The sequence below is a fragment of the Vombatus ursinus genome, unplaced genomic scaffold (genome assembly GCF_900497805.2).
Source record: "Vombatus ursinus unplaced genomic scaffold, bare-nosed wombat genome assembly UNPS02014807.1, whole genome shotgun sequence".
NCBI classification, from domain to species: Eukaryota; Metazoa; Chordata; class Mammalia; order Diprotodontia; family Vombatidae; genus Vombatus; species Vombatus ursinus.
The window spans coordinates 41,308,449-41,325,001 of record NW_020954585.1 but is presented as its reverse complement, the minus strand read 5'-3'; the positions used below and the strand labels follow the sequence as shown (position 1 = coordinate 41,325,001).

General features: G+C 37.4%; 1 protein-coding gene across 1 annotated transcript in view; it reads right to left on the bottom strand.

The window, feature by feature from the left end:
- Nucleotides 1-16,553, bottom strand: part of PCSK5 (proprotein convertase subtilisin/kexin type 5) — a 608,686-nt gene that overhangs the window by 433,148 nt on the left and 158,985 nt on the right. Inside the window, 2 exon segments of the mRNA XM_027875021.1 lie at nucleotides 1,533-1,609; nucleotides 8,287-8,430. Coding sequence (XP_027730822.1) covers nucleotides 1,533-1,609; nucleotides 8,287-8,430 — 221 coding nt within the window.

The window sequence follows — 16,553 nt, the reverse complement described above, 5'->3', positions numbered from 1 at the left end:
ATGTAAGCTCCTTGAGTGAGACATTCTTTCATTGTTTCCTTTTGTATTCTCAGTGCCTACCATGGTGTCTAGCACACAAAAGACAACTGATAAACGCTTGTTAATTGTTGTATTATTTTAAACAAAAATTAGCCAAAAATAAATGCCAAAATCAAAGCAACTAAACAAAAACAAAAAATATCTTAAGATTATCAGCAAAATGATTGTTCATTTTTGTTTCTCTTTTAGTATAATTATTTTGCTAACGAGGAAAGGCATAGGAAATGAACAAGGTTTCTGGGACAGAGACTACTGTGGGTAGCAAAGTCCTGTGGTTTTTATGCAGACTAAGTGTGAGAACCTTGCATTAGTCTTGGGCACTTCATGTATTCTGGTGACTGATATCAGGTATAACTTCAGCCCATTATCCTTCCAGTACAGAGGAAAGAACAATGACTTTGCAGGACCTCTGTCACACCCTACTGGGGTGACCTGGAGTAAATCATGAATATCCCTGGGATTCAGGAATGTCCTTCATCTGTAAAATGAGGATTGAACTAGCTCATGTCTGATGTCACTTCCATCTCTAAATCTATGATCCTATGAATCAAACACATTGCGGGAAAGCTATAGTACAGGGGGGAGAAGGAGAAAGAGAACAGAAAAAAAAAATTCTTTAAAAAATAAGTAAGCCCTGTAGGAGTGGGCCAATAAATAATCTACTAATTCCCCAAACCACCAAACTGTCATTTTGGGTCTTGTAAAAGTATCCTATGGTTTGGGTTGGTGTCTTCTTCAGGGCTGCATAGCTATGTAGTAACTCTGCATTGTGGCCACATTGGCATACGATGTGAAGCCTAGTGGTCAACCAAGATATAGGGTTGATTGTTATTGTTCTAAGGCTGGGTTGGGTTGGGTGGGGGAGTAGGAGTGGGAATGGACCTGTGATTTAATCGGTTTGGAGAATATCCAGTGTGGAATCTCCCTCAGTGGGCAGCAGAGAATTGTCTTCAACTTATAGTAGTCTTAGAGTAGGAGTTCGTAAATATTTTTGTGTCATGGACTCTACCCCATGGGCAATCTGGTGAAACCTGTTGACTCCTCAGAATAATGCTTTTAAATGTATAAAATGAAATATAGGTGAAATCAATTATATTGGGATAAAGATGTGTTTTTTTCCCCATTCAAATTCATAAACTGAATGAAGTCTACCTCTTTGGACCCCGGGAGGTCCAAGGACCCAGGTTAAGACCTCCTGTCTTACAGAGTTGGATATGATATCAAGAGGTTAAGAAATTCTATGGCATCTCTCTACCCATTCCAAAGGCCCATGATCATGGTGTTGGAGACAAGACTTGAAGCCAGGTCTTCCTAAAGCCAAGACCAGCCCCCTATCAACTATGTCAATCTGCCTCTCTAAGATGAAGATAAGCTATTGTTTATTTCAAAAGTTCCCCATGAAAATACTTTCCATATAATGAGCAGAAGGGCAAAGTTCTACTTGAAGCAGGCAAATGTCAGACACACCAAGTCACCCTGCACTCGGGCCTTACTTGTTCTCATTGCTTGCATCGTAACGAGGCATTGGGTCAAAATCATTCCCATTCACATCGAAACTTGCTTGAGAGTCCTATAACCAAAAGAAGAGAAAGGGAGAAAAAGAAGATGGATGCTCATTAATTATCCATTAACTGCCGAAGTTTATGCATTCTTTAACAAGATCCTACAAGTGAGTAATTAGGATAACTAACATTCTCGTGGTTGAGCGATGACAGAGTGTTTTAGGAAAGAGTAGTTAATTCAGTAAGAATCAGCAAATCAGCATTCTTGATTTTCCCTTGTACAGGGAGGAGGAACCCTATATAGGCAATCAGAAAAGATATCATGAACAAGTACAAAATTGGAACTGTTTAACTATTTTAAGTGGCTTTTAGAAAAATCCAGTGCCTCTCCTCTCCTTAGAAATCAATTTAGTCTTTTGCCTATCTCAATACCCCCAAATTTAGTTATTTACCATTGCCTTTGTCTGTGTATTCCATTCTCACCAGCAAGTCCTTTTTTTACACCCCTAAGTTGCTTCCTTCTGACAAGTCACTAAGATTTCAATATTTCCAACTTGGTAAAATCCTACCTTTTCAATGTAGTCTTTCTTCCTTGTCAAACAAGAAACAAAGATAAGTTCCTATTGATAGTTTTCCAACTCTCTACATCCTTACCTCATTCTCTGAGGTCAGGAACTCTGTCTTATCTAAAGTTTGTATTTCCCCCGTGGCCTACAATAGTGCTCCCAACACAATAAATGCTTAATAAATGTCTGTTGAACTGAACTAAGCACGCAATTCACTCAACATATTGCAAAGGCTACAAAATCACAAATTAAGGATGTGCCAAATACAGATCACCCATAAATATCCATTAATTTGGGTGTTCTTAGAACCACTACTTGGCAGAATTTATTAACCTAGTTTCAAATATCACAACACTTTAAAAGTAAGAAAAGTAAAGTTCATATACTTTAAGGTAAGAAAATAATTTTCATTTTGAAATCATTTATAATAGCAGCTCTTTTTGTTGTGGCAAAGAATGAGAAATTGAGGAGGTGCTCATCAATTAGAGAATGGGCTAAGCAATTTATGGTATATGAATGTGATGGAACATGACAGTGCTGTAAGAAATGATGGAGGAGATTATTTCAGAGAAACTTGGGAAGATTTGTAGGAGCTGATGCAGAGTGAAGTGAGCAGAACCAAGAGAATAATTTATACAATAACAATAATATTGTAAAGACAAATAACTTTAAAAGACTTGAGAACTCTCATCAATAGAATGACCAATCACAAATACTGAGTACTCATGAAATATGTTACCCACCTCCTGACAGAGAGATGACAGACAGTGTAAAATGAGACACATATGTACATACAGACTCACATGTACATTATATACACACATCCACATACATGCATAGGTGGACATGGAAACTGTGGGCATTTTTTTTTTTGCTTAACTATACATTTTTGTAACAGGGGGTTCGTTTTCTTTCTTTCTCAATGGGAAGGAGAGAAGATGGATTTTCACTGATTAAAAAAAATTTAATCGTAAAAAGCTTGTAATTTAGACATCACAAATTCATGTCATCTTTACCCTCACCCCTCTTACCCTGTCCATTAGTCTAAATTAATAAGGTAATATTATTGGTGACATACTGCATAAGTAAGGTAAAAACAAATTTGAATTTTTTTAAATGACCAAGAATATGTTCTAAATCTAGTGAAATATGGACACCTGGACTTTAGAATAATTCAAATTTCCATCACTAAAGATTACCACTCAACATTTATAAAAGTTATTTTAAACTTTCCTATATATTATAAATATTTCTACTTTAAAATGGTGATAACACAAATAATATGGAATTATATTTTACCTGACTGTACATATATAACCCATATAAACATGCTTACTATTTTAGGGAGGGGGCAGGAAAAAGAAAGAGAAAAATTTGAAACTCAAAATTTTTTTTAAAAAATGAATGTTAAAAATTATCTTTACATGTAATTGGAAAAAAATACTATTTAAAAAATAAAATGGTGAAAATACAACTTTTTTTTTGTTGTTGTTGTAATTTATTGTTTCTGCTATCACCCAAGGCTCTTCCTACTAAAAGTAATTTCTAGCTCACACACCCACTCCTATCCACTTAATTAATTAATGTTGCAACAAGTGACCTGTTGACATGGCAAGTCCTTTTCATGTCTTCAATGTTCAAAGTCATCACTTCCAATGATTACAGAACTACAAGTAATTTACATTGTTCTAAGGGTTCCTCTCAGAGGGAAAAAAAAGAGGGACAAATTAAAGATATTGACCAGATTAGTAAGATTGAGATAAGGTCAGTTGGGAGTCAAAGTGGTATAGCGTGAAGAGTGATGAACTTGGAGTCACAAGACCTTGGACAAGTCACTTCTTTTTCTCTGGGCTTCCATTTTTTCATCTGTAAAATGATATGGGTGGCCCCTTTCTAAGGCCCCTTTCAGCTCTAGGTCTGTGATTCTGTGATATATGACCTTGTCCAAATGAGGCAACAAGATAGAGATGGAATAAACTCTTGTCTGGAGATAAGAAACACTCCTAGGGGAAAAGGTTTCATGTCCTGACTCTATTTTTAATTACCTGCCCAGCTGAAAAGCACTTTCCTGAAGGTATCTAGACTGAGGGTACCTTTGAATCTCTTGGTCTCGGTTTCCTTACCTATAACATGAACGGGTTGTACTAAATGTGTTCTTGTTTAAAAAGATGGAGAATGGAATAAGTATGTCTGGAGGGGCCTGAACTAGACGATTTTCTGTCCCTTTCTTCCTCAAAGAAATCAGCTGATTAATTTTACCATGTTCCTTGGAGACTGGTCATGACTATTCTCTCTGGTTTCAAGAAGAGGATAAGAGATCAGACCTCAGAGGGTATGACTAGGAACAATGGGATTAAGTTGTAGAAAGGCAGATAAAGACTTGGTATAAGGGAAAACACCCCAGTAGAGCCAGCCCAAAGTGGAATGGGCTGCCTTGGGAGCTAGTGAGCTCCCCCTTCCCCAGGAGATTTCAAACATGGACAGCCAGGTGTCAAGCACGTTGTAGAAGAGACTCTTTTTCAGGTACAGTTAGGACTACATGGCCTCTGTTATTCCTTCCGACTCTGAGATTACATGATCTTTTGAACTCTGGATTACCAATGTATCATCACAGCTTACACTTACATCTACACAGAGAAATGATAACAGAAAAACTAAGCCAAAGCTAGAAGTAATCCTGCCCTCAAGGAAAGAGCTAGGAAGTTATCATGTCTAATTAATTTATACTAACATAGCTTCTTCCATTCCTCTGACCCCATAAAGAGTACCTTTAGTTAGGGATGGGAAAAAAAAACAAAATGAAGACAATCCTCTTCTAAATGCTCTTTTCTCTTTCAAACCATAGCTCTCATACTTTAGAGTGGGATGTTGAAGGCAAATGTGGAATGTGGAGTGGTGGAGTTGAGGATCTTGTCCATTCAGGTGCATGAAAAACACATGATGATCACAGACTAAAATGAAAATACCCTACATGGAAATAGGGCATAAAGATGATCTTTTTATTAAGAATCCACATGTACAAAGTAATGAGAAAAAAGAAAACAATGCTTATATTACTTTGGATTCACTTAGGCTGTATAAATGGATATCAGTTTACTTGGTTCTTAATTAAAAATCAAACATCTAAGTTTTATTTTTGTCTACATGACATCAAATGACCATTTTAACTGATCTTTGTTTTTTTAGTGAGCTGATTATTTGGCAGAACTGGCCTAATTGAATGGTTATTCTGATAATGTTGAGAGAAAGCATTAGAATGGTCAAGTTTCTGAGCTGGATTGCATTAGGTAATTTAAAAATCACAGACATTATCTGAAAACTTAGTTTCTGAGTTGTTAAAAACAACAACTGAGAGAAATCTAGTTATGCATGCTCAGAGAAATTATTGCATTTGAGAAACTGTACCCAATAATCTATTCTAGTTGCTTAAATGGGTCATACCTCAGCTGTAATAGGAATTAAAACAGGTACTCGAATCATAGGATTGGGAACAAGGCAGTAAATGGATGGAAAACAGAAAGTTAAAAAAAAGAAAGTAGATGATAGGGTAGAGATAGAAAGAAGAACTGATTATGGTACTGGCATACTTTGTATTTTCAAAAATACACAGCAAAGACATGTCTGTCCTTGATTAGTGAGGGTTTGGAGAAAACATTCTATATTTCTATTTTTACAACATTAATATTGTTGTGTATTCATAGAGAGAGTCTCCCTACTGATGAAATCACAACTCTGGATAAATCCATATGTATTTGTGTATGTCTGCATATATATTCATGTGTGTACACATATGTGTGTTTGTAGTAGAGGGAGTTGATCAGATGACTCATAATCAACTAATCCCCCTCTATTCCCCTCAGCCCAGTGGATGAAATCACAGAATATAAGGGAATAGGCAACAACAACAACAACAAAAATACTGCATTAGGTTTAGATAAAAAAGAAAGAAATCAGTCAAGTTTGATGAAATTAGAGGGCAATTTTATTACCCCTTTATAAACAAAGAAGAAATCTTCAAACTTCATGCAATTACAGGGCAACTAACAAGTCTGACCACTATGTCCAAAAAGTTGAACATATCTTTGGTGGTCCTTTAAAAAAAAATCTAGACACAATTGCTAAGCAGTTGATGGAAGTAGGCTATGGCTCTGAAGGGTGTGACTCTTGGCAGCAGAGAAGAGAGCCAACTGCAGAGGAATAAGCCAACTCTTAAGAGGAAATCACTCTTAGCCTTTCTCCTTGCTCCTCTCCGAGAAGGGAGTAGGAGATTAAAGGAATTCTTTCCCTTTTCCCAATATTCCATCAGCCATGACATCTTGCAGTGAAACTGCACTGTACCCAGAGGGAGTAGGCCTCAGGAGTCCCACTGAGGAACCTGCACAGAAAATACTTTGAACAGGGTAGAGCTGTGTGAGGACACAATAGGAAGAGAAAGGTTCACCTAGGCCTTATAATAACAGAAATGCTTCAGCCATGTGTGCTTCCATACCAGTATATTCCAAGTTTGTGCCTCCTTTTTCCATTGACTATACATTTGTGGAAGAGTTTGCCCTAGGGTTACAGGAAACTTTTTGGTACTATTGTTATTACAAAGTTGTATTAGTCAATGTCTGTGTTTTAAGTTAATTGTCGTCAATGTCTAACTATTAAAGCTAAGTCTGTTGATGAAGATAATGAGCTGTAGTTTTTAAGCAGACCCAAAAAGCATCTTGAATCTAGAGTAGAAGTCATCCATTGGAGACTCAATCTATAACCTTTGAAAGATGAATTGGGGAAATGTCCCAGATATCATATTATATATACTCTAGTTATATATATAATGTTATATGTTATATGCATACTCCAATAGTATATGTAATATTATATATATATATATCTTAAGAAGATATACAGAAAATATGTAATTTAATATCTGGGCTATAATATATATCTGGGTTATAATGCATATTATATTATATATTATTTTCATTATTATGTTAAATATTGTAGCCCAACAAATATATATTGTATGTAATGAACAAAAAATATGTGTGGGCTGTTTTACACACACACACACACACACACACACACACACACACGTAATATCTGGGCTATTTATTTCTAACTAGCTAGCTAATATTGGTCTATCTCCCCAGTTCAGCTCTTGAAGGTTCTAGGTTGTATCTCCAGTAGGTGACTTCAACCTCACATTCAAAATACTCTGTGAGGATAGATAGATAGAATAAGATAAAGCTATAGATAGAGTATATATGTTTGCATATATAATAACATTTAAGTACAATTATTAGGCATGATGAAGTTGCAAAGATTTGCTTTTCATTCTAATAATTAATAAGTTCATCAGAGTGAACTCACCTAATATCATTAGATGTTGAATAGTGATGATGACGACAGATGGAATTTATAGCACTTATAAAGAATGAAACGATATAGATAGATAGATAAAATTTGATCTTCACAAAAACCCATTGAGTTTGTTTTGTTTTGTAGACTGTTATATCCATTTTAAGAAAGAAGAAATGGAGTCAGGGAGATTAGTGATTTTTCATACAATTAATATCTAAGACAGGATACATGTATGGATATATACACATATATACATTGTAGTAGATATTAATTTATTTCATATTTTCTCCCCTGATAGAATGTTAGTTCTTTGAAAGGAGGAGCTATTTCTTTTTCTCTTCTCTTTTTCTCCTCTTTTTGGTATCCCAAACACCTAGCCAAGTACATGGTACATAAGATTCTCTGAATCAATGATTGTTAGTCAACAAGTAATTATCAACGAATTAATCACTGATTAACTCCATTTGTTCCAGACCCCAAGTTTGGCACTTAATCTATTATCTCAAACTTCCTGTCTACTGAGTAGTGATGGTGATGGTGATGGTGGAGGTATGGTGACCAAGGTTGAGCCAAGGAAAATAAACAAAATAAAAGCAAACAAACAATTCATCTCCCCCCTCCACCTCCCCACCCCAGATCTCCCTGTGCCTATTCCCTCAGGTTATGCGGCCTTCATCATGGATAATGATTTCACCAAGGAAAGGAAAGATATAAAACCCACTGGAACATCTGGCACATCTGGCTCATGTATTTTTTAGTAGCCTTCCCACTTCCCAGCAATCAGAGCCCATTACTCCAGATGGATCCACAGGAAAGGCACAGAAAACACTCACGTAGTTCTTCACCAAATCTGGATGAGTCCTTTCGATGCCATCATCCAAGATAGTGACCACAACATCTCTTCCAGTGTAACCTCTCTTCCAAGCCCCTTCAATGTTCATATCTGACTGACAGGGGTGAGTGTTATCACTGCAGTGCTAAAGGGAAAAAAGAGAAAAAAAAAAGAATTGGTCTATGGAGATTACTAAAGAGTAAGAAGGAAAAAGGAATTAACCTACTTCTTAGCATAAGGTGTCTAATTAACAACAGCTGAGGGGATTGATTGGTAGAGACCATACATAGATCAGTGTATCAATATCTTCATGAAGTTAGAAAGGTGAGGAAGGGGAAACAAAGCCCAAATGAAAGGGAAATTGCTTCCAGGAGATGGTTTCTTCTGGGATTTCTTTCCATGGATGCAGGACGTTAGAAAAAGAGTACTATCAAGCTAAACCTTTGGCAGAAGAATAACAGAAAGCATGCCTGAGCAAAGGTGGTGCAGTGGATAGAGTGCCAGGCCTGGAGTCAAGGAAGACTCATCTTCGTGACTTCAAGTCGGGTCTCAGACACTTACTAGCTGCGTGATCCTGGGCAAATCACTTCACCCTTTTTGCCTTAGTTTTCTGATCAGTAAAATGAGCTGGAGAAGGAAATGCAAACCACTTCAGTGTCTTTGCCAAGAAGACCCCAAATGGGGTCACTAAGAGTTGGACACAACTGAAACGACTGAACAACAACAAATATCTGAGCAAAGGAACTATGAGTAGATCTGATATTTCAACTGAACATCTACTACTACATGCAGAATGAATAGATAGGCACCTGTAGCACAATCCTCTCTGGACCAAAATCAGATGACAAATAAAACTTTGATCATTTCTATCCTGGGCTCCTGGCAACTAGTTCAGAATCATTTCTATCTATAAAAGACAGTTTTTGGCAGGTTTCATTCAGTATCAGCAGGAGATGTGCTACTGTTAAAAAACCATATAGCCAGGAGAACAAAAAGTCTCTCTAAAATGCGTTCAGTGAATCGTGGACAGCTGCAGCCCCCTGATTTGTGAGTACAGAAGCAGAGATAGATTCACTCCAGGGATAAGATTGCAGGAATAAAGGCAGAAGGCAAAAGGGTAATGTAACCTGGATGATGGGAATCTAAGGGAGGCAAAGGGTAATCTGTAAACATTCAATTTTAGAGGCTATATAACCATACTAGTTTGCCATAGACCTATAAGAAAAATAAACAGGTCTGGGATCCTTGTGCCATCATGCGCTCGCTCCAACACAAACAACTGTGTCCTAGGAGTCTATCCCTTTCAAATAGCCATCCAAGGTTGCTATTTTCTTGGTTCTTTAGGGACAAAAAGGTTTTTTTTGGGGGGGAGTAGGATGAAGGAAAGAAAGAAATGAGGAAAGAGAGAGAGATGCTGTAAAATAATAACCACAGCAACACTAACCACACTCAAGCTTTTGCAATTCAATCTCTCATTCATTTTCATAATAGTTCAATGCTTTAGCAGGCAAAAAGCATGCAAATAGAATCACTCTGGGAACCTCTTTCCTATTTATCTCCACTACAACCCTCTCCACACGCACTTTCTGTGTGTGACACAATCAGGCCCAATGGTAGACCTTCTGTGAGTTTTCTTGATGGTTCCTATGATAAGTGTTTTGTTTTTTTTTTTGTGAGGCAATTGGGGTTAAGTGACTTGCCCAGAGTCACACAGCTAGTGAGTGTTATGTGTCTGAGGCAGAATTTGAACTCAGGTCTTCCTGACTTCAGGGCCAGTGCTCTATCCTAGCGCCACCTAGCTGCCCATTGGTTTTTTGTTTGTTTGTTTGGTTGGTTTTTTTTGATGTTATACATAAAGATTTCCTCCACAAACTCTTACTCTGATGCAGCCTTGTAGAGTGGAGGTGACCCCCTTGAACGTTATGACAGCTGAGCACAGGTTCTGGTAGGTCTTATCATGCCGGGAAACCTGTGATTACAGTCTTGGTAGAAGATGATGCCTACTTTCCATGGATCAAGCTAGTTAAGAACAGGGAAGCTAATTAACAGTGGACACCATTTCTTCTAAATGTGAGTTCTCTGTCCAGTGACCACGGGGACCTGCTATTGAAGGAAATAAGCCAAATTGATCTTGACAATCTAACTATCAATGAAATCAGATAACAAAAAGAAGTTGCAGCTAAACAGAAGGGATGCCTGACAGGCACTCCTTGGAGACACAAGTGGTAGAGTTGGGTTTAGTGTGTGTCTAGAGGCAATAAAAAAACATTTAATGAAATTTCAGGGCTTATCAGAGACATTTGAAAAAAATTGAAGTGAAAATAATTATCCTATTTCACAGCCTTACAAGCTTTGTTCTTAAGAACCGGTAGGAGAAATCATGCTTCCTCCAACCCCCAAATATCCATCCCCAACTTCTTTGCAGAGGTAGGAGTTGTTTATCCTTCCCTCTCAAAGGGGACCATGACATCAGGGAGGTGATGCCATGACATGCATTCTTTCTCTCTCACTCTCTGTCTCTCTCTCTCTCTCTTTCCTATCTACTTCCACTACATTCCCCTGCACATCCACTTTCTGTGCATGAGATAATCAGACCCAAAGGTAAACCGTCTCTGAATTTTCTTGATAGTTCCTATAACAAGTGCTTTTTCTTGGACATTGTACATAAAGAAGGAGGGACGTACTAGAAAATGTAGGTCTTATAAAAACAAATGATAACAATAAATTATTTTTTAAAAACAAATCAATAAAATAATTATACCTTACACACTAAAATCTGCTGCAGAGGATATGACACAGATTTGAAACTCTTCACTTACTTTTCTAGGTACATATTGGTTGGTTGTTGTCCTTCGTACTCGAAAAGGATAAAAATGACATTACTATGTTGGGGTCAAGGTACAGTACGTCTGATTGTGGCTGATCAGACCAACATGAGTTTGGAGGGTTCTACCACAAATCAGGCACGAATAGTCCATATGTCCATTTGGAGTAGAGATGTCTCTAAATTTGCTCATCTCACATTTCTTCTGAGCTACTGTGGTAGTAGGCACATGTATGTACACATATATGAATGTATATATGTGCATGTTCACCATGTATACACACATATGGCATCTCCAAAGTTTCATTGCATTTTCAAGCTTATATATGTACATGCATATATGTTTATGTATATAAACGTATATGCATATATATTTCTCATTCTACCATCTAGTTAAACTGACCATATCTTAAATATTTAAACATGAATAGGAAATGAAGGCATGATACTATCCATTAAGTAGAACTACATAAAGGAGGAAGAATAACTTTACACTGAAAACTTCTTGCTGAATTGTTATTATTATTAATAGTTGGCATTTATATAGTGATTTAAGATTTGCAAAGAGCTTTACAAATATTATCTCATTTGATCCTCACAACAATCCTGGGAAGTAAGTGCTACTATTATCCACACTTATAATTGAGGAAACTGATGCAACAGAGGTTAAAGTGATTTTTCCAGATTGACACAGCTATTAAGTGTCTGACACTGGATTTGAACTCAGGTTTCCCTGACTCCATGTCCAGTGCTCTAGCCACTGAGCCACCTAGCTATCAGAGACAAATCACTTTTGCTTCTTATTTTTCAGTTGTATCTACACATAGAGAAACATGAGTCCTGTTAAAAGATTATGATGTTCACTGTATTTAAAAAAGTCTCTCAAAAAATGTACTTTCATTGATCAAATGAAATGAATGATTAATTAATTACTCACAAGGAGAATAACAGTTGAATCTGTAATTCTTCGATGGAGGAAACTTTCTTTCCCAATGCAGGTTAGTAACTTTTCTTCCACTTATACTCCCTAGAACACCCTGCTAGCTGAAGTAATTTGCCTAGGGTTACAAAGCCAGTATTTTCCAAAGGCAGGACCTGACCAAGGTCATCTTGGTTCTGAAGCCAGGTCTCTCTATCCACTGTTCCAAGATGACTCTCATGGTTAACAAATAATAATTATTTATAAGTCAGTCCGAGGCCCTAGGACATACTCAGGGACTTTTCAAACATAGTAAAAGTCAATCACATTGCTCTCACTAAAAATATCAATACTCAGTGGGAATTACTTTTTTGCATTGTTATTAAGCAAATTTTTTTTAAATTTAAAAATTAATTATTTCATCTTTATCTCATCCTTCTTAATGTTTATTTTGTCTATTTTTATATATGTAATAGATTGATAAAGGAATGCATCATGTAATTTACATATAAATTAATATGCATATATTAGGGGTGCTCAAAAGTTTTTTTTAATATTTCAATTATGTTATCATAAGAAATTGGAGATAATTGGCCTAGACTATGTTATACATTTTGACAGACAATCCACAAAGCTGGTTCATCAATAAGTGTATCTGGCATAGAAATTAGACATGATGACAACGAGCTGGGCCCTAAATTGAAAAGCAGGATGAGATTATATTGGGAAATTATTGCTGGTTCCATCTTTATTTATTTTTGTGCATCTCTTCTCATGTACATAATACATTAGTAAAAAATATATATATATACGAATTTTTTAGAACAGGGTCCTAGGCCCAGGCCTGGGAGGGTTGTGAGGGACGACACATGAATGTTTGCTAAATCCATTTCCATGCTTGAATAATGGAAAGCCCTGCTCTCTACTTGGGAACAAGTATGGGCATTCTCCTCCTAGTTCAAGTGTTCGTGGGTGTCCTTTGATTGGCTGTTGAGTTGGAATGGAAGTAGTGCTATAGACATGATCAGAGAGCTACATTATAGAAATGGAGGTGAGCTGGTCACATAGTAAGAATGAGGGATTGCCAGTGTGCGGCCTGCATACGCTACACAACATCAAGGGATTGAGAACAAGGTTCCCAGAGCAAATAAATATGGACAACAGTCACCCAGGGTGAGAAGGCATGAATAAATTGCCACATGCACCATTGGAAGACGGACTCACATCAATGACATAGATTAATGTGTATATACAATATATATGTGCAGTTTCAGAAGGCTACAGGGAAAGTAAGCAAATTAAGGTTAGTTAAGTTTAGAGTTTTAATTTTTAACTACAATGACCACTGGTCTCACACAAGAGTTAGGTGCTTTTAATGAATGTTCCATCTTCAGTCTTTCCTTCAATCGTTAGGTCCCTTTACCTGGAATACTCTCCACTCTCCTTTATGCCCTGTTACCAAGCCCTGTCAATTTGGGTTTCATAACATTCTTCACATGTTTCCCTTTCTGTCCTTAAATACTACCATCACTCTGGTATAAGCCCTCATCATTTCATACCTGGACTGTTGTAATAGCCCGCTGGTTGATATAGCTGCCACGTCTCTCTACACTCCAATCTACTCTTCACTCAGCTGTCAAACTGGTCTTCCTAAAACAAAGATCTGACTCTATCATCCACCCCACACCCACATGACTCCCTATCACCTCCAGCATCAAATATAAAATATTCTGCTTGGCATCCAAAAGGGTTTGAACCTGACCCCATCCTACCTTTCCAATCTTCTTACACCTTGCTTACCCCTATGCATTCTGGTATCCAGTGACAATGAATTCCTTGTTGGCTGTTCCCTGCGCATGACAATCCATCTCCAGAGTACAAGCTTTTTTACTGGCTATTCCCCAAGCCTGGAATTCTTTTCCTTCTCATTTCTGCCTCCTGACTTCCCTGGTTTCCTTCAGGTCCCAGATAAAATTTCACCCTCTACAAAAAGCCTTTTCCAATCCCCCTTATTGTTAGGGCCCTTTTTTTTTAATAATCTCCAACTTATTCTGTGTATATCTTGTTTGTATGTAACTGTCCACGTGTTGTCTCCCCCATGAGACTATAAGTTCTTTGAGAACAGGGACTGTCTATTGCCTTTCTTTGCATCCCCATCACTAAGCTACAAGGAAGCATGGAGGTCATCAAGCCCAATGCCCTCATTTTACAGAGTAAGAAATGGCAATACCTGAGGAATGGAAAATTTTGCTTTGGCCAAGGATTCCAAGCTCTCTCCCTACCAAATCCTTTACCAGAGTTGCTAATATGACCAAGAAGGAAATTTGACTGATTGGAATTTCATTTTTAATTTCCTTTCATTTCCTCTTCCCATCTGTGGTCGAGATGCTCACAAGTGGAGACTTGACCAAAAGCAGGACAAGAGGAAAGAGGAGAATGAAAGGAAATGGATAATCCACAAACTGGATAACTATGCTGGGAACAGATGATGCCTGAAAAGGTCATTATAACCCTTTGAAAAAAAAAACAGTCATCTCTGGAAAACGTGAATTAAGAGGACATAAATTCCAGTTCTTCATTTTCACCCATGCCTATTACTCTGATTTTACCATTATAAATGAAGGCATTGCTTTTTCCCTTTGTCTATTAAGCAAAATCCTTGTCTGTTATTATTCCATTCATATTTTAAGGCCCGGAGAGCATTTCTCCTCCTCTATGAAGCCTTCCTTAAATACCTGAGCCAAAAGTGACTCTTTCCATAAAAACTTTCATTCTTTCATCATCATGATCATGGTCATCATCATGATGTAACTTATTTGATTTGAAAAAAACTATACATGTATTTGAACTTCATGACAATCTTGTAAGCTCTACAGTTATTATCCCTATTTTTACAGTAAAAAAAAAAAAACAACCTGAGTTTTAGAAAGTTTAAGTGTGGGGCAGCCAGGTGGCACAATGGATAGACCACTGGCCCTAGAGTCAAGAGGACCTGAGTTTAAATCTGGCCTCAGACACTTACTAGCTATATGACCCTGGGCAAATCACTTAAACCCTCCCCCCCCTCCCCCACCCCATTGCCAGAGAGAGAGGTCAAGTGGCTTTCCTAGGCTCACATAGTGAGGAAATCTCTGAGGTGGGTTCATTCCCAGATTTTCCTGACTCCAAATTCATTACACAACACAGACTCTCTGTGCATATGTTCTGATTTGTTGTTCATGTGTCAGGCCATGAGTGTGCAAACATGTGTTCATCTCTTAAGTCTCCTACTATAGCACTGGAAAGAAAACTGGACTTTGGAGTTAGAAGGCCTGAGCATGAACCTCAGCTTTGACAGTTATTCTCAGTGTGAACATAGACAAGTCACTTATCCTCTCTAAGTCACAGTGTTCTTCCTTGGAAAACATGGACAATATTACTTCCTAGCATTGTCTAATTCACAAGATAGTTTACAAGGAAAGTACTTTGTAAATATTCATATTGTAAGTGTAAGCTCCTTAAGGGACTCTGCCTTATTTATTTTTCTGTGTCTCCCAGACCCAGTACAGGTGCTTTGCACATAGCTGGTATTTAATAAATGTTTTTGAATGAATGAATACATTAATTACTGATTGTGAAAATGGGATTCTTTTCATTTGAATAATGTAATACACACAAGAATCAGAATTTTCATGGTAAGATGGACTGCTTAGATGATTCTGAAGAAGTAATTAACGAACCGCATTTTCCCCCCTTCAAATGTGGTCAGATAGTCTTTGAACACTAACTCTGAATTCCGACTGTTAAATTTTCTAACACTGCTCAGGAAATGGAAAAAAAGAACAAGAATTGGATTTGATATCCAAGGACCTGGGTTCCAATCCCAGCTCTACCATTATCTGTGTGAGCTTGGGCAAGTCACAACCCTATTGTGCCTCAGTTTCCTCATCTCTAAAATGAGGAGATTGGATTAGAGTCTGAAGTACCGTCCGGCTCTGTATCCCCAAAGTCAACTGTTTCCAAAAGTAAAGTTGCCTGTTTTTCCAAAGAAATTATAGAATATAATTCTTTTACTCAAAATTAATTGATGTTAATTGGAATCAGTATATTTCAGAATCTTTCAAAATGTCATCAGTTGCCTGGTAGAAATGGTATGTGAATTAAGCCCTACCTTTTCTTCTGACAGAAGTCTTTTTAGCACATATATATCTACCACAATGTAAGGCATTAGCTATGCATGCAAAGAACGCTATATCAAGCCATTAAATCTTTTCCCCAGCTCTAGTTCCATATAATCAGCTGCTTGTTAGACATTCACACCTGGGACATGTCCTGTAGTCAACTCAATCCCAACATGTGTCAAGTGGAAGTTTTTATACTTTCTCTCAAAGTCATCCCTTTTCTTAACTCACCTTTCTATTGAGACACTACTATTCTCCTAGCCACCTAGCTTCACAACACTGGAGACTTTCCTTTCACCAAATTCCTCTCCCACCCTCCTACCACCTAACACACCCAAAGAGCTGCCAAGTCCTATTGATTCTAT